The sequence below is a fragment of the Pristiophorus japonicus genome, chromosome 5 (assembly GCF_044704955.1).
Source record: "Pristiophorus japonicus isolate sPriJap1 chromosome 5, sPriJap1.hap1, whole genome shotgun sequence".
NCBI lineage: Eukaryota > Metazoa > Chordata > Chondrichthyes > Pristiophoridae > Pristiophorus > Pristiophorus japonicus.
This window is the reverse complement of record NC_091981.1, coordinates 277,618,913-277,644,494: the sequence shown is the minus strand read 5'-3', so window position 1 is coordinate 277,644,494 and position 25,582 is coordinate 277,618,913. Positions and strand designations below refer to the sequence as shown.

The following is a 25,582-nucleotide window of genomic DNA, read 5'->3' as shown; positions in this document are numbered from 1 at the left end:
AATGTTTAACTTTGGCCAATGAAATGTCAGCAAAGTAGCACCATTAAAATAAAATCTCAACACATCTAAATCTTACCATTATTCAGCGAGAACAGAACATAGGTGGAGCTCCTAGTTAGCTCATTTGGCAAGTGCTTTTGCAGCTTGGAGCTGAGCCATCTAAAACCAGAAATGTTCAATACGTCTGTGCCAAGTTCACTGATCTTAGCGAGGGCAGCAGTAAGAATGCTACAATTGTTGTGTCCTTGAGCTGGGCAGGAGGGATAAAAAAAATGTCACCAGGAGTTCCTGTGCCTCATCACTGTTCAGGGTCCTGCTAAAAAGTGCGTGTGTGCAAACTAGATCATGTTTGACTGGAGTGCCCCAACGGTTTGCCGTCTTGGCTCAGATACAAAGAATGGCACTTGGAGCGCACCGAGTGCACGTGGAACCATACCTCAGTGTGCTGAGAATGGGAGGGAGTTGGGGGGGGGGGGGGGGGGGGGGGGGAAAGAGATAGAAGAGAGAAAATAAAGTGAAGCTTTAGATGTACAAGAACTGAGATTTTATTGAAACAGCAAGGAACATTGGCACTGGATCAGGAATAGGAACACCCAACTGATAACTGGACTGATCCCTACCCTCAGCACACCATGACCAATTGTAGTACTGAACACTGCCCCAGCTGCATCTGCTAACTTGCACAGACTACTGTAATAAAAACAGGAATCTTTGGTATGATTCAGTATCACATCAGGGAGTGCTTTTATGACAAAGATCAAATTTGAAAAATAAAATAGTATTTAGCAAAGAGGGAAAACAATGCATAATATACACAAACAGCCGTGCACAAAACAGAGGCTGACGTATCACTCAGACAAAATTGTTCAACATAGCAATTTGAAAAACAGAACAGACCCTCTTTATTGCCAAGTCTCTATTAAATTACAACAGGCAACATATTTCCTGGAATTCTGAGATACACTGATATATGTAAACCAGTCAATGGCAAACTTTCATTCCCAAAAGTAGGGGGAAAATCCACCTATTTCCAAACAGCTACTCACCCTTACAGCTAGATCTTTGAATTTTTTGATTTCTCCCCTCCCCCCCACAACCCCCCAGAATTCTGGTAAAGGGAAAATCAGGTGAAATTAGCTGCAAGTCAGGTCAAAATGTATAATCAAAAATCTTCTGATTTAGATGGGGAAAATCACAACTGATTAACAAAAGTGCACTCAAACAATTTAATCCATTGATCGCTGTTGCAATCAAGGGTTTGAATAGGTTTAATTTTGGAATTCATTTTTCAGAGGATAATCATCAAGTTAAACTTTGAACTCAAAAGCCTCCCTATAGAATAAATTTCTACAATCCACCATGGAAGACTTAATATCCGGTATTAACATTTTTAAAAACGATAACAGGACATTCCTGGAATTCACTGGGCTGAATACACAAAGGTTAGTTAGTGAAGTCTCTGAATATCACAACTGCAGTTGAGTTGTATAGCTTTTGCTCACAAATGGGAGACTTTTCACATCTCAAAGCTTACCATTAGCCAGTTTATGAAACAAGTAGTCTCATTTTCTAATACTGCGCATCAATTTCTTACATTACTACAACAATTTTATTTGAAATTACAATTACGACAACTAGGGCAATTAATTTGATTGGCCATTTGGCAGAAAACCCTGTTCCACTACACTTTCAACACAATTTCAATCACCTGTGAAAGACAACCAAAAACATAAAACATCTAAAAAGATAAATCTCAAACTTCTTTCCAACTTTTGAAGAAACGCAAATATTAATGGAACCATATAAACCACACTATTCAAATCTAACCTGTGCTTCACAGATCAGTGATGAATCACTGTACTCTGATGAATATTTAATTATGTACACCCATCCTTCAATCCTGATCTGTGAGCATTATTTATCCTAATCAAAAATAGATAAACACCATCTGTAAGTTAACAATCTAAAGCTATATTGTCTATGTTTTATCATTAAGCTCAAGATGAGCATGAACAGCATTCAGTAAACTGTTGTCGACATTTTATGCACGGCCAAGAGAGGGCTAACTCATTTATAGCTCCTGAAATAACATTCAAAACCACTCAAGATCCCATGACTGAGTATTAAAGCTACAAATTATATACAGATAGAACCTTAAACCACTACATATTTTAAGAACCTGTTACATAACTAGTTTTAGCTCAGTGACACTGGGCTCTAAATAATATAAAGTATAAATGAATCTCAACAGTTACTCAATCTGGACATGTCCTATTTAATTCTGGACATGTCCTATTTAATTCTGGTTGGTAATAATGCCGCATCTTGGTGTTAAGATTTATTGATGTTTTAATATTTACATGGCCAATGCCTTATGAATTTAGACATTTCAATGATTGACAATTTAAAATGCACAGCTTTGGAGCACTGACTGAAGTTGGGAGAATGGTTGAGTATAGAAAATGAAGAAAAATTGCAACAGCTTCCACAGTTGAATTAGTAAAGCAAGTGAGAGAAATTATATTTAACATTCAGATATATAGAGTACTATTTAATCTAAAGATAAAGGGCTAGAAATTGCAGTGGCTCACTGCCTGGTTTCTGAGTGGTATTGGCCGATAACCAGGTCGGCAAAAATTGCCCAGCTGAGTTACGCCAGCGGTTGAGGTACTGCTGGGGAGCGGACCACCGGCATGCACTGTCCACAGATCGCCATGGCGCCATATTTGGCTCAGCGGTGACCCGTAGGCAAGTGTAAAAAAAACACCCACAAGAATCAGCGGAGCTGGGCAGTAGGTGAGTAGCCCTGCAAGAACAAAGCAATTATTTTTTTACTTATTATTTTAAAATTCTGTTGGTGATTGATGTTAAAAGGGTCCTGAGAATGTTATGATTTTTTTATGTTCTGTTTTCTGAAAGAATATTTAGTGTTTTTCGCCTCCCAGGCCTCAGGGTAAATTGTGTGTGAATTTTTTTAAATTATCACCCATTTTCTTTAAGAACCGCCCAATCGACCCTAAATTCAACTTTTTCGACGAGAATCGGGGTGCAACGCGCACATTTTTTCGTTGGGAGAATTTTTTTCTCTTTTTTTGGGGGGAAGTTTTCGCCAGCGAGAATCTTGGGAATGTTAAGCGGTCTTTTGGGTGGCAATCGGGCACTGGCAGGTTGTTAGGAAATTCTAGCCCATTGAGAATTCCCAAATAAACAAATGAGCATCAACTCGACACCAGAATGTCTCAACAGTAAAACTGTTGAACCAGGTAAAGCTGATCCTCAATTGAGTCACTGGACTGACTTGGTTCTATCTGGATTGAAAGACAGTACAAGAAAGTCAGTGCCTTGAAAAACAGTACAACACCATACTCGCAGTAAAGATTCATGTTGGATCAGCTGGAAGAGCCTGAAATGGCTTCCACTTTTTTTATTTAAATTTGAACTATACTCTGAAATGGCATCAGTCAATGAAATCCAGTCAAATAACACAGCTTGAGGGGGTTAGACCAGTATTTGTTTCGGCTCCTTCAAACTACATGCCCTATAAATGGGTAATTCAAAGAAACAGGAGACAGCAAATTTGAATACTGAAACTGGATTGTGACAGATTTTAGTAAACAGAGGCTGGCTACACCCGATATTTTTCTTGTTTCTCTGTACAGCGATCCATAAGCTTACACAAGATACAGATACAGAACTATTCATATTGAAATGATTTGGTCAACTACTGCTTAAAATAAGGCAAATGAGAAAGATGAGGCGCAATATAAACTAAATGGTACAATTTTAAAGGGGGTGCAGGAACAGACATCTGGGGCAGGACAAGTTGCTGAAGCTGCTTTAAAAAATCATCATCATCATCATAGGCAGTCCCTCAGAATTGGGGAAGACTTGCTTCCACTCCTGAAGAGAGTTCTTTGGTGGCTGAACAATCCAATGAGAGGGCCACAGACTCTGTCACAGGTGGGACACATATGGGATCCTTGGCTTTATAACAAGAGGCAGAGATATAAAAGCAAGTATGTCATGCTAAACCTTAATAAATCACTGGTTATGCCTCAGCTGGAGTAGTGTGTCCAATTCTGGGCACCACACTTTAGGAAAGATGAGGTGAGGGTGCAGAGGAGATTTACTAGAATGGTACCATAGATGAGGGGCTTCAGTTATGTGGAGAGACTAGAGAAGCTGGGATTGTTTTCTTTGGAGCAGAGAAGGTTAAGCTGATATTTATTAGTGTTAAAAATGTTAAGTGTTTTTGATAGAGTAAATAAGGAGAAACTGTTTCCACCGATGGGTAGGTTGGTAACCGGAGGACACAGATTTAAGATAATCGGCAAAAGAACCAGAGGGGAAGACAAGGAGAAATGTTTTCACACAGCGAATCATGATCTGAAATGCACTGCCTGAAAAGGTGGTGAAATAGATTCAACAGTAACTTTCAAAAATAAAATTGATATATACTTAAAGGAAAAGTTTCAGGGCTATGGGGAAAAGAGTTGGACCAATTGGATAGCTTTCATGGAGCCGGATGGCCTCCTTCCGAGCTGCAAAAATTCCATGGGGTGTAACATTAAGTCACTTTTGCTCCTAAATTAGATTCAGGCCTGTTATGCCTTGAGCAGACCCTGCAAACAATGTGGATTTTGGGTTGGGTTTTAATAATGCAACCTGTGCTAAAAACCAAGAAAAATGCATGCATAACAAGTGTTCCAAATGAAAAAAAACTTCTGATTTCTGCAAATTTCCAAAGTTTGAGAAAGGTTTTAAAATGTACTGTGTGATTTCCTAATGAATGGAGAAGGCCAAAGTGTAATTTAGTGATATTTAAGCAAATATAAAAATAGGTACAAACTTATTCAAACATGCAGCTAGTATTCACTATTTCTACATAATTCTTAGGTCTTTTTTTTTTTAATTGTCCAGCAATCATCTATTGCAGGAGACATAGATTTTAATATACAGGATGGTTCCTGCTCGAAGTAAAATTACTGTTAAACTAAATTTAATTATGACTATAAAGAACTTGTCTGCCAGACACTATACTGTCTATATTTAATTACATCAGATTAGAGTGATACAACAATAATTCACATCATTGACTTTCCATCTGAGTGGGTGATTCTCCACAGGTAGGGAAGGAAATTCAAAAGCAAAACGGTGCAGAGCAGAGCAAGAAGGCAGCTGTACTCAGATTATTAACTGATGTGATTCATATTAAGTGAAATTTAAACAGTGTATTTAAAAAGCAAACAGTTAATAGTTGGAGCTAAAATTGGAGTACGATTCCTAGGATAGTCCACTCAAAATATTCTATGTTATACTGAAATTGAACAGCCACTAAAAATACATGATAGTAATTTTAGTACAAAGTGCAAGAGATGACTACCTTGTGTGAATCTGAAACATCCACTCGCGCGCTCATTGTCTCAGCAAGTAGCTAAGCCACACAGACCAGGAACATCCCGGTTTCGATCCCCACTCTATGCTCCGTTACCTGATCTCAGCCAGAATGGATACTACAACTGGGCTCAGCACCTTTCAATTAGGTAAGGAGAATTTTGACGCTTGCTGTTGATCACAATCCAGTGGCAACTGCTCTAAATGCTTGTATGTAGACAGGTGGACTGGGTATTGGATCAGCTTGATCTGCAATGCCCCTCGCTGTCAAATAACTTACTGATGCTCACCATCAAGGCTCAAGCACGAATGACCACGTGAGGGGTACTGGAGGGTGACCAAAAACGCAGAACCAAGTCCCATCAACAAGTTAATGTCTTGGAGTGAGAACATTCGGGGGAAAGAAAATCAAATCTACAAACCTCAAGTACTGGAGGATGGATTGCATGAGCTTTACACCCACACTAAGAAATGCCTGAAAACTGATGGGCAGAAGAATACCTTGTGATTAACTTCCCTAAGCATTGCATACCAATCCCACATCAAGAGGGTGTAACGGCAATGCTTCGCTGTGAACAATGTATTTTAACTACTTTAATAAATTGATATGTACATTGAGGAAATGTTACAAATATGAATGGCTATATTCAGATTTATATGGCATTGCTCACGTTAAGTCAGATGATAAACAGTTTTACAAGGACTAAGGGGTTGTAACCACGTAATGCAGAATGTAATATTCTGCTTGTATGGTGAAGCTGCATATCATTAAAGCCGCAAAGTTTAAGTAAATAAATAAGGCCTCGGGTTATTCAGGGTTTAATTGTCGTTTGAATCAAGGAATTCCCTCAAACTGTAAAGCACTTCCCAGTTTTAGCTCCACGTCAGCAGCATTATGTACGGTGTAACAGTTTTTAGTTCCACAACAAAGTGAGATCAGCATAATGATATGTTATTAATATATTCAAAGTTGATCTCTGGTGGCATGGCACATGCAGTCAAGACCAAGTATAGTCTTCAAGTAAAGCAGGGTTAAAGGGTGGCAGCAATTGGATCAGGATAAGCAAATGCAAGATATATAGTTATAACATAAGAAATAGGAACAGGGGTAGGCCATATGGCCCCTCGAGCTTGCTCCGCCATTCAGTAAGATCATGGCTGATCTGATCATGGACTCAGCTCCACTTCCCCGCCTGCTCCCCATAACCCCTTATACCCTTATCACTCAAGAAACTATTTCTGACTTAAATGTATTCAATATCTCAGCTTCCGCAGCAAATTCCACAGATTTACAACCCGCTTGAGAGAAGAAATTCCGCCTCATCTCGGTTTTAAATGGGCGGCCCCTTATTCTAAGATCATGCTCTCTAGTTCTAGTCTCCCCAATCAGTGGAAACAGCCTCTCTGCATCCACCTTGTCAAGCCCCCTCAATCTTATACGTTTCGATAAGATCGCCTCTCATTCATCTGAACTCCAATGAGTAGAGGCCCAACCTACTCAACCTTTCCTCAAAAGTCAATCCCCTCATCTCCGGAATCAACTTAGTGAACTGTCATGTATTCAACTATCATTGCAACCAATGTATAAGCTGACCTAAGTTGTACACCTTGAGAACATTGACCACAAGGGGGTGAACTTGTGGGAGACACTCCTAACCTGGACTTTCAGGTATAAAAGGGGAAGCTCCACTCACCTTCAGCATTTGAGGTCTTGGTAATAAAGGTGACTGGTCTCAGAGTGACCTTCTCTCAAGTATGGGCCTCGTGTGCATTTATACTGTATAGTAAGAACATAACATTGGCGACAAGAAACTGGGACTTAAACCACGCGAGCATGGCCACTAGCAGCACAGGAGAGAGGTACTGTGTCGGTGATGATTGGGACGACTTTATTGAAAGACTACAGCAAAGTTTTGTCACTAAGGAATGGTTGGGACAGGATTCGGCCAACAAACGCAGGGCTCATCTCCTGACGGTTTGTGGATCCAGAACGTACTCCCTAATGAAGGACCTTCGAGCACCAGAGAAGCCGGCGGACAAGACGTTCAAAGAGCTCAGTAAGTTGATCGGGGAACACCTTAAACCGACGAGTAGCATGCACATGGTGAGACACCAGTTTTACATGCACCGACGGCAAGAAGGGCAAAGCGTTCCAGACTTCGCGGCAGACCTCCGGCGAGCCTATGTAAGTTCCCAGATGCATGCAGAGCGGAGATGTTGCGAGACTTTTTTTTTTATTGAGAGCATCGTGCACGCTCGGGTTTTCAGGAAACTGATCGAGACCAAAGACTTGACCTTGGAAGCGGCGGCTCTGATAGCCCAGACATTTATCTCAGGGTTGGAAGAGACCAGAATGATGTATGACAAAAGTCTTGGTCAAATGCGGCAAACGACTAGGGAGTCAACATTGTTAACGCGGCACACAGTTCTCGAGGCAGGCAAGGGCAATTGGACATGCCCCAGCATGTAGTCGAACCCAAAGGGGGAATTCAACAGAGACAATGGCTAGCTAAACGGCGATTCATGCCATCGCAATGGACAATGCGGCCAGTAATGGGGCCATCAACACCTGTTAATGGTGCGCTAAAGGACAGTTAGACAGTCAGAGACGATCGACTGGTATTGGACCTTTTGTTTCCAACAACGGGGCCTCCAGCTCATGCTGGAGGTGTGGAGGCAAACACCCAGCCAGGGCTTGCAGGTACAAGCAATATACCTGCAGAAACTGCAACATCAGCGGTCACTTGGCGCATATGTGCAGGAAGCCTGCAGCAGGTTGATGTACGAGGAGGATGGGCCTGATGTAAGCCCTACGAGGCCAAATAAATACTGGGAGAAATCGCTGGAAGCTGAAGTTCAGCGAGTTCAATGTGGAGCACATATACAGTTCCTATACCAGGACGCCACCGATAATGATGAAAGTGCTCCTCAATGGCATCCCAGTATTAATGGAGCTAGACACGGGCCAGCCAGTCCCTGATGAATATCAAACAGTTCGAAAGGTTGTGGGTATCCAAGGCCAGGAGGCCAAAATTATTGCCGATTGACGCACAGCTATGGGCATATACAAAGGAGATCATTCCGGTGCTAGGCAGCGCCACGGTAGTCGTGACCCACAAAGATTCGGAGAACAGGTTGCCACTCTGGATTGTCCCGGGGGACAGTCCCGTACTACTGGGGAGGAGTTGGCTTGCTGTCATGAACTGGAAATGGGGCGATGTCAATGCAATTTCTTCTGTGGAGCAAGTATCATGCTCACAGGTCCTGGACAAATTTGACTCATTATTTCAGCCCGGCATCGGCACTTTCATGGGGCCAAGGTAGTGATTCACATAAACCCAGACGCCAGGCCAGTACATCGCAAGGCCAGAGCGGTGCCATACATGATGCAGGAAAAGATAGAATGCGAATTGGATCGCCTGCTGAGGGAAGGCATCATCTCGCCAGTCGAATTCAGTGACTGGGCAAGCCCAATCATGCCGATGCTCAAGGCAGATGGGTCGGTCAGGATATGTGGCGATCAATCGGGTGTCACTCCAAGACCAGTACCCACTACTGAGAGCGGAGGACCTCTTTGCGACGCTATCCGGTGGCAAACTTTTTTCAAAATTGGACCGGACCTCAGCTTACATGACCTAGGAGCTGGCGAGTGAGTCGAAGAAGCTGACCACCATCACGACACAGAAGGGATTGTTTGAGTAGAATAGATGTCCGTTCAGGATTCGTTCGGCCGCCGTGATCTTTTAGCAAAATATGGAAAGCCTCATCAAGTCGATTTCAAGAACGGTGGTTTTTCAAGACGACATCCTCATCACAGGTCGCGATACTGAAGAACACCTCCACAACCTGGAGGAGGTGCTACGCAGACTGGACCGGGTAGGGCTGCGACTGAAAAAGGCGAAGTGCGTCTTCGTAGCTCCAGAGGTAGAATTCCTGGGGAGGAGGGTAGCAGCAGATGGGATCAGACCTACTGCGTCCAAAACGGAAGCGATCCAGAGAGCACCCAGACCCCGCAACACGACGGAGCTGCGTTCGTTCCTGGGGCTCCTGATCTATTTTGGTAACTTTCTTCCCAAATTGAGCACGCGGTTAGAGCTGCTACACGTGCTCCTACGCAAAGGTCGTGATTGGGTCTGGGGGGACAGCCAGGAAAGGGCTTTTGATGGAGCATAACAAATTGCGTGCTCCAACAAACTTAACGTTATATGACCCATGTAAGAAACTTGTTTTAACATGTGATGCGTCGTTCTATGGGGTCGGGTGTGTGTTGCAGCATGTGAATGCCGATGGTCAGTTACAGCAGGTAGCTTATGCCTCCCGAAGTCTGCCCCAGGCAGAAAGGGGCTACGGGATGGTAGAAAAGGAAGCGCTAGCATGTGTATATGCAGTAAAAAAAGGGCACCAGTACCTGTTCGGCAGGAAGTTTGAGCTGGAGACAGATCACAAAACCCCAACGTCCCTTTTGGCTGACAACAAGGCCATAAATGCGAATGCATCAGCCTGTATACAGAGGTGGGCACTTATGTTAGCTGCCTATGACTACACAATTCGGCACAGACCAGGCACTGAAAACTGCGCCGATGCACTCAGCAGGCTCCCACTAGCCACCACTGAGGGGGCAACTGAGCATGATGCGGAGATGGTCATGGTTGTTGAAGCTTACGAAAGCGAAGGCTCACCTGTGACAGCCCGTCAAATAAAGACCTGCTACTGTCTTTAGTTAAGAAATGCGTCCTGAATGGGGGCTGGGCAGTCACGTACGGGGCTTGCCCTGAGGAATTTAAACAGTTTCATAGACGCAAGGATGAACTCTCGATTCAGGCCGATTGCCTACTGTGGGAAAACAGAGTAGTCATGCCCCAGATGGGCAGAGAGGTGTTTATCAGAGAATTTCACAATGAGCACCCGGGCATTGTCATGATGAAGGCAATTGCCAGGTCACGCATTTGGTGGCCAGGGATAGATGCAGACCTGGAACTTTGTGTTCGCAGGTGCAACAGGTGTGCTCAGCTGGGCAACGCACCCAGGGAAGCCCCCCCTTAGCCCCTGGTCCTGGCCCGCCAAGCCATGGTCACGCATCCATGTGGACTACGCAGGTCCTTTCATGGGAAAAGTGTTTTTGGTTGTAGTAGACGCCTACTCCAAATGGATTGAGTATGCCATTTTAAATTCAAGCACATCCTCTGCCACGGTAGAAAGTCTACGGGCAATGTTCGCCGCCCACGGTCTACCGGATGTCTTGGTCAGCGACAATGGCCCGTGCTTCGCAAGCACTGAATTCCAGGACTTCATGGCAGGCAATGGAATCAACCATGTCAGAACGGAACCGTTCAAGCCGGCCTCAAACGGCCAGGCGGAACGAGCAGTGCAGATAATCAAACGGGGATGCTCAGAATCCAAGGGGGTTCCCTACAAAGCCGCTTATCACGCCTACTGTTGGCCAATAGATCCCGACCACACTCGCTCACAGGGGTTCCACCCGCAGAGCTGCTAATGAAGAGGACACTCAAAACCAGGTTATCCCTTATACACCCTATGAAATTGTTGAGAGCAGGCGTCAGTCACAATGTGACTACCATGACAGGAATGCGAGGGCGCGATGTATTGATGTCAATGACCCTGTTTTTGTCCTTAATTATGCTGCAGGGCCCAAATGGCTTGCAGGCACTGTGATTGCCAAAGAAGGGAATAAGGATTTGGTAGTTAAACTAACCAATGGACAAATATGCCGCAAACACGTGGATCAAACTAAAAGGAGGTTCAGCAACCCCACAGAAGAAACAGAGGAAGAACAGGACATAGCGTTTACTCCACCACAAGTGACCGAACACCGGAACCAAGTGGAGGAGAGCCCAGTCACTGTGGGCAGTCCGGACAGGTCTGAGGCACCGCAAACAGCAGATACTCAGGCCAGTGCCCAACAACCGAAGCCCCAACTCAGGCGCTCTGCAAGGGAGCGTAAACCACCAGAGAGACTTAACCTGTGATCCCAATAAGACTTTGGGGGGGGGGGGGGGGGGGGGGGGAGGGGAGGTGATGTCATGTATTCAACTATCATTGTAACCCATGTATAAGCTGACTTAAGTTGTACACCTTGAGAACATTGACCACAAGGGGGTGAACTTGTGGGAGACACTCCTAATCTGGATTTTCAGGTATAAAACGGGAAGCTCCACCCACCTTCAGCACTTGAGGTCTTGGTAATAAAGGTGACTGGTCACAGAGTGACCTTCTCTCAAGTATGGGCCTCGTGTGCATTTATACTGTATAGTAAGGACATATCATGAACCTTCGCTAACAGCCGCCAAAGCAAGTATATCCTTTCATAAATATGGAAACCAAAACTGCACAGTATTCCAGGTGTGGCCTCACCAATATCTTATATCTAGCTGTGACAAGAGTTCCCTGCTTTTATACTCCATCCCCTTTGCAATAAAGGCCATGCTACCATTGGCTTTCCTGATGACTTGCTGTACCTGCATACTTTGTTATATATGTAAACTTGTATTTACGCTGTACAGCCACCAGAGGGCTCATCCCCTGGAGTCCGAAAGGATCCCATAATCCCTTGGTCTCACAGGTTGGAGTGTCACTCTGGAGACCTGCAATAAAAGACTACGGTCACATGTTACTTTGAGCTCAGTGTTCAGTCTGACTCTTTCTCCATACATAACACTATCCTTTTGTGTTTCATGCACAAGTATCCCCATGTCCCGCTGTACTGCGGCACTTTGCAATCTTTCTCCATTTAAATAATAACTTGTTCGAAGATTTCTTCTGCCAAAGTGCATGACCTCACACTTTCCAACATTATACTCCATCTGCCAAATTTTTGCCCACTCACTTAGCCTGTCTATGTCCTTTTGCAGATGTTGTATGTCCTCCTCACAAATTGCTTTTCTCCCATCTTTGTATCGTCAGCAAACTTGGCTACATTACATTCAGTCCATTCTTCCAAGTCGTTAATATAGATTGCAAATAGTTGCGGTCCCAGCACTGATCCCTGCGACACCCCACTAGTTACTGGTTGCCAACCAGAGAATGAAGCATTTATCCCGACTCTGTTTTCAGTTAGCCAATCTTCTATCCATGCTAATATATTACCCCCAACCCCCATGAACTTTTATGTTGTACAGTAACCTTTTATGTGGCACCTTGTCAAATGCCTTCTGGAAGTCCAAATACACATCCACTGGTTCCCCTTTATCCACCCTGTTCGTTACATCCTCAATGAACTCCAGCTAACTTGACAAACATGACTTCGCCTTCATAAATCCATGCTGACTCTGCCTGACCGACTTTTGCTTTTCCAAATGTCCTGCTACTGCTTCTTTAACAATGGACTCCAACATTTTTCCAACCACAGGTGTTAGGCTAACTGATCTATGGTTTCCTGCTTTTTGTCTGCCTCCTTTTTTTAAAAATAGGGGCATTACACTTGCAGTTTTCCAATCTGCTGGGGCCTCCCCAGAATCCAGGGAATTTTGGTAAATTACAACCAATGCATCCACAATCCCTGTCGCTACTTCTCAAGACCCTAGGATGTAAGCCATCAGGTCCGGGGGATTTATCTGCCTTTAGTCCCATTATCTTACTGAGTACCACCTCCTTAGTGATTGTGTTAAGTTCCTCCACCCGCCCCCCCCCCCCACCCCGCCATAGCCCCTTGACTATCCACTGTTGGAATATTGTTAGTGTCCTCTACTGTAAAGACTGATACAAAATATTTGTTCAGAGTTTCTGCCATCTCCATGTTCCCCATTTCTAGTTCCGCAGTCTCGTCCTCTAAGGCACCAACATTTACTTTAGCCACTCTTTTCCTTTTTATATACTTATATTTTGCACTAGTTTACTTTCATAGTCTATCTTCCCTTTCTTAATAATTTTTTTTTAGTCATTCTTTGCTGGCTTTTAAAAGCTTCCCAGTCTTCTGTCCTCCCAGTAGCTTTGGCCATTTTGTATGCCCTTGTTTTTAATTGGATATCATCCTTTATTTCTTTAGTTAGTCATGGATGGCTATATTTTTCTCTTACACCTTTTCTCCTCACTGGAATGTTTTCCTCTTGAGAGTTGTGAAATATCTCCTTAAATGTACACCACTGTTCATCAACCATCCTACGCTTTAATCTATTTTCCCAGTCCACTTAACCCAACTCTGCCCTCATACCTTCATAGTCTCCTTTATTTAAGCTTAGTACACTGGTTAGAGATCCAACTTTCTCACCCTCCATCTGAATTTGAAATGCAATCATGCTATGATCACTCATTCCGAGGGGATCCTTTACTAGGAGATAGGATTAATCCTGTCTCATTACACAGGACCAGATTTAAGATAACCTGCCCCCTGGTTGGTTCCGTTACATACTGCTCGAGGAACCCATCCCCATTTTGAAGTCATGCACCCCGTGCTTGCTTTTATATACATTTGATTTTATATTTATTGTTATATAGCAATTTGGGAAGCAGAGATGTAGAGTTGGATGGAGTTATTGGAGGTGTTCTACAGTACAGGCGGAGGAGCTGGGTGATACCAAATAGAGGTTGGAGAGTGTTGCAAATAGGACCTTATGGGCTCAGCTCGGCAGTTTCCACAATAAATGTAGACATCGGAATTTACAATGGAGAAAGCAGACAAAAATGTGACAAGAATGAAGGTTTTGTCGACAAGGGATGAGTGCAGGTGCAAGACTTTTAATACTCTTTGTTGCATCCCCCATGTTGTTATTCACAGCAAGTCAACATGTGCTGTTTTATAACAATTTCATATCATAAAACACACATTCTGTTCCTACAGTGAAGCCATGTCCTTTTATGGCAATAACTGGGTAAGGTCAGAGGTGCTTGGCTCAAGACTCAAGATCACAACTCCTGCAGAACCTATTTTAAAGTGTGATTTATAAACCCACTCAAAGTTAGAGATTCTGGCTTCTGTATAATGGCTTTGTTCATTTACACTAGCCCCTGCCCCTCCACGGAACTAACTCAAATGGAGCTTAATGCTTGTAATATGACAGACCATAATGTATGCTATGCACTTACGAGCAATCATTATATATACACTCATGTTTCAGATAATGCGGTGGTTTAGGACAGGAATATTATACCATATGTAAAACACAAAATATTCTTCTGCTAAAGTGTAATGCTACAAAGTCTAATAAATAAGTAAGCATTTGATGAGTTCACTCAATTGCTTTTCAGCTTTCTTTGTGGGAAAGTCAATTAAGAGTGGTAGACACTGGCTCCTGTTCCTGGAGAGATTTTCCTGTAAATCGGATACAAAAACTTGGGTGTGATGTATGAGCGTGAGAAATAGGAAGTGTACAGGGTTTTATATTACTAGAAGAGCATCTATAGCAGTGCTTACAGGAAGTCAGCAGCTACATGGCTCTATTTTATGCATCAATACCACTCATTTATGGCAGTTGAATAATTGATATCACATTTTTATATTAAAGTATTTTCGAAGTTTTAGCATTTTTTCAGGTTTAAATTGTGATTGTGTCCAAAATTTCATTGAAATTGTAAATTATTAGCCTCAATTAGATGCTGGTTTAGGTATTTCATTTTACATCGTTTTAAAAAAAGAGGGGGGAACGTGCAGACAGGTAGGAACCAAGTTGAGGTCCTGAGATTGGGGCTGGGGTGGAGGGGAAAACATAAGGTGGTGATGCAATTTTTAAGTTATGAGGATCATCAAGGGATCATACTAATCTTAACATTCCAATAATGTTAGACAGTTATCAAGTCTCTAAATTGCACTGGATGAACAGAAATGTTCTCCAATTAAATATTGGGAAGACCGAAGCCAGTGTCTTCGGTCAAAATTGCGTTCCCTAGCCACCGACTCCATCCCTCTCCCCAGCATGTTCCCTATCCACCGACTCCATCCCTCTCCCTAGCATGTTCCCTAGCCACTGACTCCATCCCTCTCCCTAGCATGTCTGAGGCTGCACCAGAAAGTTTGCAACCTTGGTGTCATATTTGCCCCCGAAAGGAGCTTCCAGCCACATATCTGCAGCATAACTAAAACCACCTATTTCCACCTCCATAACATCGCCCATCTCCGCCCCTGCCTCAGCTCCTCTGCTGCTGAAACCCTCATCCATGCCTTTGTTACCTCTAAACTTGGACTACTCCAATGCACTCCTAGCTGATCTCCCACATTCGATCCTACGTAAATTTGAGGTCATCCAAAACTCGGTGCGAGTTAGGATGCAGCCTGCCAAGTCCTCATCCATCACCCCTGTGCACGCTGACCTACATTGGCTCCCAGTTAAGCAACGCTTCGATTTTTTAATTCTCATCGTTGTTTACAAATTCCTCCATGGCCTCTCCCTTCCCTATCTCTCCTCCAGCAGCAAACCCCCCTCCCCCCCCACCCCCCACGATGTCTGCGCTCCTTAAATTTTGCACTCTTGAGCAACCCTGACTATAACTGCTGCATTGGTGGCCATGTCTTCAGCTGTCAGGGCCCCGAGCTCTGGAACTCTCTCCCTAAACCTCTCTGCCTCTCTTTCCTCCTTTAAGACGCTCCTTAAAACCTACCTCTTTCGGCCGTAATTTCATGTGGTTCAGTGTCAAATTTATTGTTTTATCTTACGGTCCTGTGACATGCCGTACTACGTTAAAGGTGCTATATAAATACAAGTTGTTGTATCAAGGGATATGGAGCAACGGTGAGTAGGAGGTCAAAGGACAAATCAGCCATGCTTTAAATGAATGGTGAGCAGGTTTGAGGAGCTGGCAGTAGGGGAGGAGTAGAAGGGTGTTTAGTTGAGGTGCGAGGATGATGAGTCCATGGGCAACTGCAGTGGGAGGGGTGTTTCAGGGTCTGGAAGTGGCATGATGGAAAGGTGAAAATAATGGGCGAGGTTGCTGGGGTGTAATGGGTGGATGAGATGGGAACAGTGGGAAGGACATGCAGAAATGCCACTGGGAAAAGCACAACAGCTATATTTGCAGCTGTAACCGGGGACCTGGCTACAAGCTCCCTAAAGAGCGTTGTGCACAATTACTACCTTAGTAAGCAAATTCAAGGATCTGAAGCTAGTCCCTGCATCACATGTGGGGGCGTGACAGTTTAGGTGTCTGTTGGGATGTAAGTGACCTGTAGTGAGGCACAGAGACTCGGGGTGCGGGTGGCAGCGGGGGACGGTCTGCGGCGTTGGGGGGCCGTGCCACTGCGTCTCCTCCTCCTCCTCCTCCTCCTCCTCCTCCTCCTCCTCCTCCTCCTCCTCCTCCTCCTCCTCCTCCTCCTCCTCCTCCTCCTCCTCCTCCTCCTCCTCCTCCTCCTCCTCCTCCTCCTCCTCCTCCTCCTCCTCCTCCTCCTCCTCCTCCTCCTCCTCCTCCTCCTCCTCCTCCTCCTCCTCCTCCTCCTCCTCCTCCTCCTCCTCCTCCACCTCCATCTCCTGGGGCTTCAATCCATGCCTCTTCACTCCCTCCCTCCCTCCGACTCACTGCACACAGTGATTAAAGGCGTGGGTGATCAGGGTAGGAAAAAAGTCATGAGCACTTTGGATGGGAGTCATTATCATAGGCAGTCCCTCGTGATCAAGGAAGACTTGCTTCCACTCTTAGCACAAGTTCTTTGGTGGCTGTACACAGTCCAATACGAGAACCACAGTTTCTGTGGGACAGTCTTTGAGGGCATGGATTTGGTTTGCCGCACACTCCTTCCGCTGCCTGCGCTTGATTTCTGCATGCTCTCGGCGATGATACTCGAGGAGCTCAGCGCCCTCCCGAATGCACTTCCTCCATTTCGGGCGGTCTATGGCCAAGGACTCCCACGTGTCAGTGGGGATGTCGCACTTTATCAGGGAGGCTTTGAGGATGTCCTTGTAACGTTTCCTCTGCCCGCCTTTGGCTCGTTTGCAGTAAACGAGTTCTGAGTAGAGCGCTTGCTTTGGGAGTCTCGTGTCTGGCATGCAAACTATGTGACCTGCCCAGCGGAGCTGATCAAGTGTGGTCAGTGCTTCAATGCTGGGGATGTTGGCCTGGATGAGGGCGCTAATGTTTGTGCGTCTGTCCTCCCAGGTGATTTGCAGGATCTTGCGGAGACATCGCTAGTGGTATTTCTCCAACGACTTGGTGTCTACTGTACATAGCCATAAGGCTATACGCCTTAATTAATTCCCCTCCTATTCCTGGAAGATTTTAAAAAGCTCAAACAAAATTGTTTCTACTGTCATACAGAATATGCTGTTTTTTATTTAAATAATAAAGGCTAGTCCAGTCAGTTGCAAGGAAGCCCTTCAGGGAATTCTACCTCCACCTGTCAAAAACAATATTGCTGGCCACGACGACGAATGGGCTTTAAGGTGATCAGCAAGTTTACCATGATAGTGCTAAGGGGCACGGGTGGGTGGAAGGACTACAGTAATTTTAAGGTTGGAGGGCAGTTGTGAAGGCAAGAAAAGGCCAACTCAGGTAAGGGAAACACAGAAACATAGAAAATAGGTGCAGGAATAGGCCATTCAGCCCTTCGAGCCTGCAGCACCATTCAATAAGATCATGGCTGATCATTCCCTCAGTGCCCCTTTCCTGCTTTCTCTCCATACCCCTTTAGCCGTAAGGGCCATATCTAACTCCCTCTTGAATATATCCAATGAACTGGCATCAACAACTCTCTGAGGCAGGGAATTCCACAGGTTAACAACTCAGAGAAGAAGTTTCTCCTAATCTCAGTCCTAAATGGCCTACCCCTTATCCTAAGACTGTGAGCCCTGGTTTTGGACTTCCCCAACATCAGGAACATTCTTCCCGCATCTAACCTGTCCAGTCCCGTCAGAATCTTATATGTTTCCATGAGATACCCTCTCATCCTTCTAAACTCCAGTGAATAAAGGCCTAGTTGATCCAGTCTTTCCTCATATGTCAGACCAGCCATCCCAGGAATCAGTCTGGTGGACCTTCGCTGCACTCCCTCAATAGCAAGAACGTCCTTCCTCAGATTAGGTTACCAAAACGGAACACAATATTCCAGGTGAGGCCTCACCAAGGCCCTGCAAAACTGCAGTAAGACCTCCCTGCTCCTATACTCAAATCCCCTAGCTATGAAGGCCAACATACCATTTGCCTTCTTCACCGCCTGCTGTACCTGCAGGCCAACTTTCAATGACTGATGTACCATGACACCCAGGTCTCGTTGCACCTCCCCTTTTCCTAATCTGCCGCCATTCAGATAATATTCTGCTTTTGTGTTTTTGCCACCAAAGTGGATAACCTCAGTTATCCACATTATACTACATCTGCCATGCATTTGCGCACTCACCTAAACTGTACAAGTCACCCTGCAACCTCTTAGCGACCTCCTCACAGCTCACACAGCCACCCAGTTTAGAGTCATCTGCAAATTTGGAGATATTACACTCAATTCCTTCATCTAAATCATTAATGTATATCGTAAAGAGTTGGGGTCCCAGCACTGAGCCCTGCGGCATTCCACTAGTCACTGTCTGCCATTCTGAAGAGGACCAGTTTATCCTGACTCTCTGCTTCCTGTCTGCCAACTAGTTCTCTATCCACGTCAGTACATTACCCCCAATACCATGTGCTTTGATTTTGCACACCAATCTCTTGTGTGGGACCTTGTCAAAAGCTTTTTGAAAGTCCAAATACACCACATCCACTGGTTCTCCCTTATCCACTCTACTAGTTCCATCCTCAAAAAATTCCAGAAGATTTGTCAAGCATGATTTCCCTTTCATAAATTCATAAGAGGGCAATTATCAGTACAGGGCTCAAGGAGTGGGAGAGGCAACAGAGCAGAGCCATCAGATAACAAACCAGGGACAGGTGGCTCTGGGTTCTGACGAAGAGTCATCGACCTGAAACGTTAACTGTTTCCACAGATGCTATCTGACCCACTGAGATTTCCAGCATTTTCTGTTTTTATTTCAGATTCCAGCATCCGCAGTATTTTGCTTTTGTACAGGTGGTGCTGTGCTGGGAGGACTCATTGGGAGGTAACTACAATACATCTCTAACTTTTTCCAGTTCTAACGAAAGGTTGCAAGCTCTTTCAATTAGGCACTTTACAGCTCAACAATTTCAGATCATAACCACTGCCCCGATTTTTTCGGATAATAGCTGATGGTAATAATTCTGCTATTCCCATTTACACCTTCTCTAGACCCATCTTTTGTTTCTTTACTTGTCCTATCATCCCCTTTTTCCCTTACACTATCCCTTTTAATCTCTCCTGCCTTCCACCCCATCACAGACCTTCCCTTGTTATTTCCTCCCCTCCCCCTGTTCTTGCTTAGAACCCATTACATCTAACATTTTCCAGTTCTGATGAAAACGATAACTATCTCCCGCCACAGATACTGCCTGACCTTCTGAGTATGTCCAGCATGTTCTGTTTTTATTTCAGATTTCCAGTATCTGCAGTATTTTGCACATTCATATTATCCCAGCTGGTTGGGAAGATGGAACCATCATTCTCCAAATGGCATTAATAAGATTCGTTCACCCAACTGCCAGAACACACTTACTGTGGGAATAGCTCCCTCATCAGCTAGTTTTGCCTCCCTCCCATACATTAGCCAGCTTAGCCTTGCTATAAATGGAGAAGTTAGATTGCAAATGTTAATCAATACTGGGATTCAAAACAGCCTATTAATTGAGAGTCTAATGCGCAACCACTGTATCTGCCAAGCCACCCCACAAAAGTCCTTTTAAATGTCAATCCCACAGTTGACGGGCCTATGTAACCTTGCATAAAAATCTTTGAAGACCATTTCCAAATACTTTTGCAGGGAACTGCACAACAGTGCCACTTTGTGAACATAAATGCGTCAAAAAAAATGCTGCAAGACTGTTTGCAGTCTCCACCAGTGTGCATGTTCTTCACTGGCTGAGTTTTTAGACTGAAGCTGCTCAAAATAAGTTGCCCTTTAAGAATACCAGTTTTCCAGGCTTTGGGGGGGGGGGGGGGTGAAATTATGTGTTTGATTTAACAAAACAAATTATAATGATAAAATCAGAGCAGGATTTTAAATTTGAGTAACACATGCTGGAGACATTGAGAGACATTAAAGAGGTACTTCAAAGGCATTAGTTCCACTCACCTGCAGATACTGAATGAACACCTATTAGTTTTATGGCAATCAGATTCAAAATATTGTTCTTAATGAGAAAACAAAAGGTACCTCAATAACATTAGAATTCTCAGTGTAAATATAAAAAATCAACTGCATTACAAGAATACTGCTCGATGAGCTGATTCCCAATACCCACATCCATCAGAAAAACATCTGTGAACAGTTTAACTTACAAGTGATTGTATCTGAAAGTTTATATTTTCAGTTTTTGAAAAAAAATGTCAATGCTAATTTGTAACGGCGGTTAAAAAAGTAAATTAGATAATTTAAAAATCTTAAACTGTTGAAGTGCTGTTCATTCTCAGTAACAAATGAGTGTTTAAGAGAAAAAAGTATTACATTGAAGCTTCCTTAATTATCGGAATATCAGACAGAAAGAGGGAGTGTGTGTTTTTCGGGGGCCAGAAGCAAAATTGAGTACAAATGAGGTAAAACAATGGTAACTGGATTTTCAACCAGAGAATATATGTGTCATCAAAATGGGTGTAAAATCCAAAAGGTGTAAATGGCTTGAGCTGAAAAAAGTAACATTTTGCTATAAAAAAAATCAATAAATTCTGAACACAGACCTAATTGTACCCAATAAAATATCCCGCAATCAGTGGAAATAATACTGTAGAATAATGATGAATTGGGATTAGCTGCATCATCGTGCATCAGAAGTGAGCCAGAGTCACAATTATTCATTACGCTATGGATTGAACTACAATTTAACTTTTACACAGCGAAATAAATCCAAATATCAATGCAGTTCAAATCGCCTCAATCAAATCATGGATCAATTGTCAGAGCATTCTGCCTACCCATCATTCATACACATAAAAGCTGGCCAAATTTTTAAAAAATACCAACCTGCACCTAAATAGAGAAAGAACAGGTCAGAGTACATTTCAAGGGCATAATAGAGTACAACTCAGGGTTGAGATGACATTGATAAATTGCCTGTATCACTCAGTTTACAATGTCATGTCAATTGCCTTGATTTTACCTACATACACATTTACCAATACTTCATACTAAACATTTTGGCAATTCAAGTTATTTTTCATTCAACTCTCAACTAGACATTAACGAGTCGCTGAATATGTTCAAGACAGACGACTACTCAAAAGTAGTTTATTACAATTGGGTGAGTTGTGTCAGTTCTCAGATCGGCAGATGCACAAGAAATGCAAAGTGAAGGATTTGACATTGCCCACCTTGCATCGCTAAGATCTGTAGTTATATACTAACAGCAGCAAAAGGTGGTTAAGTCCTCACTGGATGGATCTATTTCACGCAGAAAATGTTTTTAATGGGTGCTAGGATTCGTTCCAACAAAAAAATGCTTGCAACTCAGTTACCAAAATCTACAGGAAATATAATACCCTGTATAACCATTCTTCTTAGTTAGGAGAGGCACACAATTTCAAAAGCCATTTTACTCCTTGAATACTCAATAAAAGTAATTGCCCTGAAAGGAGTCCAATCATTTATTCCACATCTAGAATTCACCCCAAAAAACTGGATGTCATATAAATGCCCAAAAATATCAAAATTAATTCCTAAATAAGCAAACCAACCGCTGCATTAAGCAATATTGCATTCATAAATTATAAATATTCTTGGTAGCAGCCAATAACTTGATGGACTGAAATTGCATTATAAAACTACCAGTATCATCTCCGAATAGCATCAAAATGTTTCTGGCTGTTCAGCATTTATGCATCAAGGCATTTTTTCCTGCTGACCACATCGTTGTACTTAAATTTTTTTATTTCAAAATATTTAATATCTTGGTGGTAAATCTCCATCTACCAACTCTAAACTTGAAAACATATATACATTTGCCTTCCTCTACACTACACAACTGCTGATATGGTAAAATGCTATAAACCTGACCATTATGTAATTAAATAGACAAAATATATTGGAAAAAATTACTAAGTCAAAAATGAAACTAGGCATTGCAACATCAGTCCAAGTACAGGTTAAAAAGCTAATTTAAAATAAGTAAAAGGCATTTACAGAGAGCAACATTCAGCAAGTTTCATCACACGATGAAGTTAAAACAAATTCCAATGACTGCCTACAGTCTAGCCAACTATTTTCAAATATAGGCCTACTGTGCGTGTCAAAATAGTGGTATAACGTTAAAAAAGGCACCAAATCTTAATTTACTGGAAAAAAAAACATTTCTAAAACTAAAATTACCCATTACAGTTTGCAATATTGTACTAAAAGAATTGCTACAAACACATACAAACTACAGGAAACACGAGCACTCGAATAATCCTTGTATCTCTACCAGCTGGCAGTGGAAAAACTAACAAAGCTGGGGGGAGGGAAAATTAAGGACAGTCGTTACGAGGTTAGGTTTCCCAGAGAATTCCTTTGCGAATTAAAAGCTGTTAGAACAAAAACCAGAAGAAAAACACTTTTAATTACGTATTACACGATGCAAAACAAAATTTTTCCACCACTTTCCTCTCCCCTCTCTCCCGAGGGAAAGGAAAGAGGGTCAACAGCCATTTGCAGAGGGCTAGTTAATCCAACATTTCCAGTAAATGACAAAGTTGTTGACAACAAACACAAGTGTGCTGAAGCCAGTATCACACCACCACTCGGTGAAAATAAAAAGGTTGGAGAAGTGTCAGCCATTACACGAGGTTAGTGATTCTAGAGATTCCATGTGGAAATTTGAATGTTAATGTAGATATATATATATATATAAAGTTGCAAAATCTTCCAGAAGCAATGTATTTAAGCTGCCTGAGCAACACTACGCATATATAGTAATACACACACACAAAATCTATTACAGACACACACACACTTGTGCCAGAGGCTGACTTGTCCTGACTGCGCAGGCTGGGCTGTGGCAGCCGCTTACTCACCCACTGATCTGTATCCTAATATCGCAACCTTACGGGACTTGGGCTGCGGCATATTAACCAAAGGCGTTCAACTCCCCCCCCAAAAAAGTTTATGATATAATTAAAAGGAGGGACAAAATATATATTTTTTTAAATTCCCAAGATGGGGGTAAGGGGGGGTTGGGGGTGGGGAGGGGAAGGAACTTAGTACCTTCAATAAAAACGAAACTACATGAAGATATATCTATATATAATTTTTTTTTGTTTTGTTTAAAGTTTAGCAAACAAAAAGGTGATTTCTTCCCTGCCCCGGGGTAAAGGTTGGGGAGTTTGATGTGTCAGGTATTTGCTGTTGTGGGCTCGACAGAAACGCTGACAGTCCTCCAGCTCCGGCTCCGTCCCAATCCTTGGCCAGATTGAACCGGAACCTTCCCCGGCTCTGGCACCGCCCTCCAGCCCCGCCTCACCGTCGCATCCGATTGGATAGCGGCGGATGTTTTTTTTCTTTTGCCTGCGATCTTCCATTGCTATTGGTTGATCCCGGCTATCAATCATTCGTCCCGGCCGGCCGACCGGTTGGTTGGCTAGCAACGTAAGGGGCGGGGCTTTACTCCCCCCTCCGCCACCGCCCCACCTACATCACAGCTCGCAGTGGCTGTTGGGGATTGTAGTTCCCTGACGATGCTGCAGCTGCTGGAAAGCGGGAACTGAAAACAGAACATGCTGGAAGTACTGAGAGAAACTGAAATAACAGAAAATGCTGGAAGCACTCAGAGAAACTGAAATAAAAACAGAGAGACTGAAATAACAGAAAATGCGGGAAATACTCAGAGAAACCGAAATAAAGACAGAGACTGATATAACAGAAAATGCTGGAAATACTCAGAGACTGAAATAACAGAAAATGCTGGAAATACCGAGAAACTGAAATAAAAACAAAATGCTGGAAATATTCAAAGATTTACATTTATATAGCGTCCTTCATGACCACCGGACATGAAGCATTTTACAGCCAATGAAATACTTTTGGAGTGTAGTCACTGTTGTAATGTGGGAAACGTACCAGCCAATTTGCGCACAGCAATGTGATAATGAGCAGATAATCTGTTTTTGTTATTATGTTGGTTGGGGGATAAATATTGACCAGGACACTGGGGATAACTCCCCTGCTCTTCTTCAAAATGGTGCTGTGGGATCTTTAACATCCACCTGAGAGAGCAGACTGGCCTTGGTTTAATGTCTCATCCGAAAGACAGCACCTCCAAAGCACTCCCTCAGCCCTGCACTGGAGTGTCAGCCTAGATTTTCTGCTCAAGTCTCTGGAACCCACATGTTTCTGACTCAGGAATGGGAGTGCTACCCACTGAGCCACGGCTGCCATAGAACAGCAGAATAAGAACAGAAAATGTTGGAAATACTGAGAAGCTGAAATAAAAACAAAATACTGGAATTACAGAGAGAGACTGAAATAAGAATAGACAATGTTGGAAATACTCAGAGAGAAACTGAAATAAGAACAGAAAATACTGGAAATACAGAGAGAGACTGAAATAAGAACAGAAAATACTGGAAATACAGAGAGAGACTGAAATAAGAACAGAAAATACTGGAAACTTTGGTTTCTCTCTCCACAGATGCTGACTGACTGGCTGAGCAGTGTATTTATAGTCAGACGATTTTTACTGAACAAAAAAAAAACAATTCATTCCGCAAAATTGAATCGATTATTTTTGTTTAATCGGAGTGTGGGCCGATGTGGTGGGAGTGAAGGAATCATTCCGATGGAGGTTTGGGAGGATGGGGCCTGCAGATGGCGGTGCAGCCCGCCTGCCCGCCATCTTGAGAGGCAGGAGAGCCGGAGCTCGGGCCAGGACTCCGGCAGCGAGGTAGGGAAGCCGCCGGCTGCACCAAACTCTTTTATTGCTGAGCGACTGGAGTTTGTGATCACACACACTCACACACTTGGCCGGGGATTGTTCCCCCGCAACCCGGCAACACAGTCCAGGGGATGAACAACCTGTTGTGGGGGTGGGTAGGTTGGACCCTGTACCCATAATAATAATAATGATAATCATTAATATTATTGCATTGATTATTCCCCATAGATTCTTCCCCCAATCCCCTCCTCCCTTCTAAATCTCCCGGAGGTTTGTGTGTAAGTTTTTTTTAATTATATAATGTGTGGAGCACTGCATATTGTTGGCTGCCAGCTCCATAAATTTTTTG

The 25,582-nt window shown here is 43.4% G+C and overlaps 1 protein-coding gene across 1 annotated transcript in view; it reads right to left on the bottom strand.

Moving 5' to 3' along the window:
* Positions 1-23,773, bottom strand: part of rheb (Ras homolog, mTORC1 binding) — a 105,602-nt gene extending 81,829 nt beyond the window's left edge. Inside the window, exon 1 of the mRNA XM_070881660.1 lies at positions 23,378-23,773. Coding sequence (XP_070737761.1) covers positions 23,378-23,429 — 52 coding nt within the window. The 5' untranslated portion in view covers positions 23,430-23,773. The remainder of the gene's footprint in view (positions 1-23,377) is intronic.
* Positions 23,774-25,582: the final 1,809 nt, after the last annotated feature.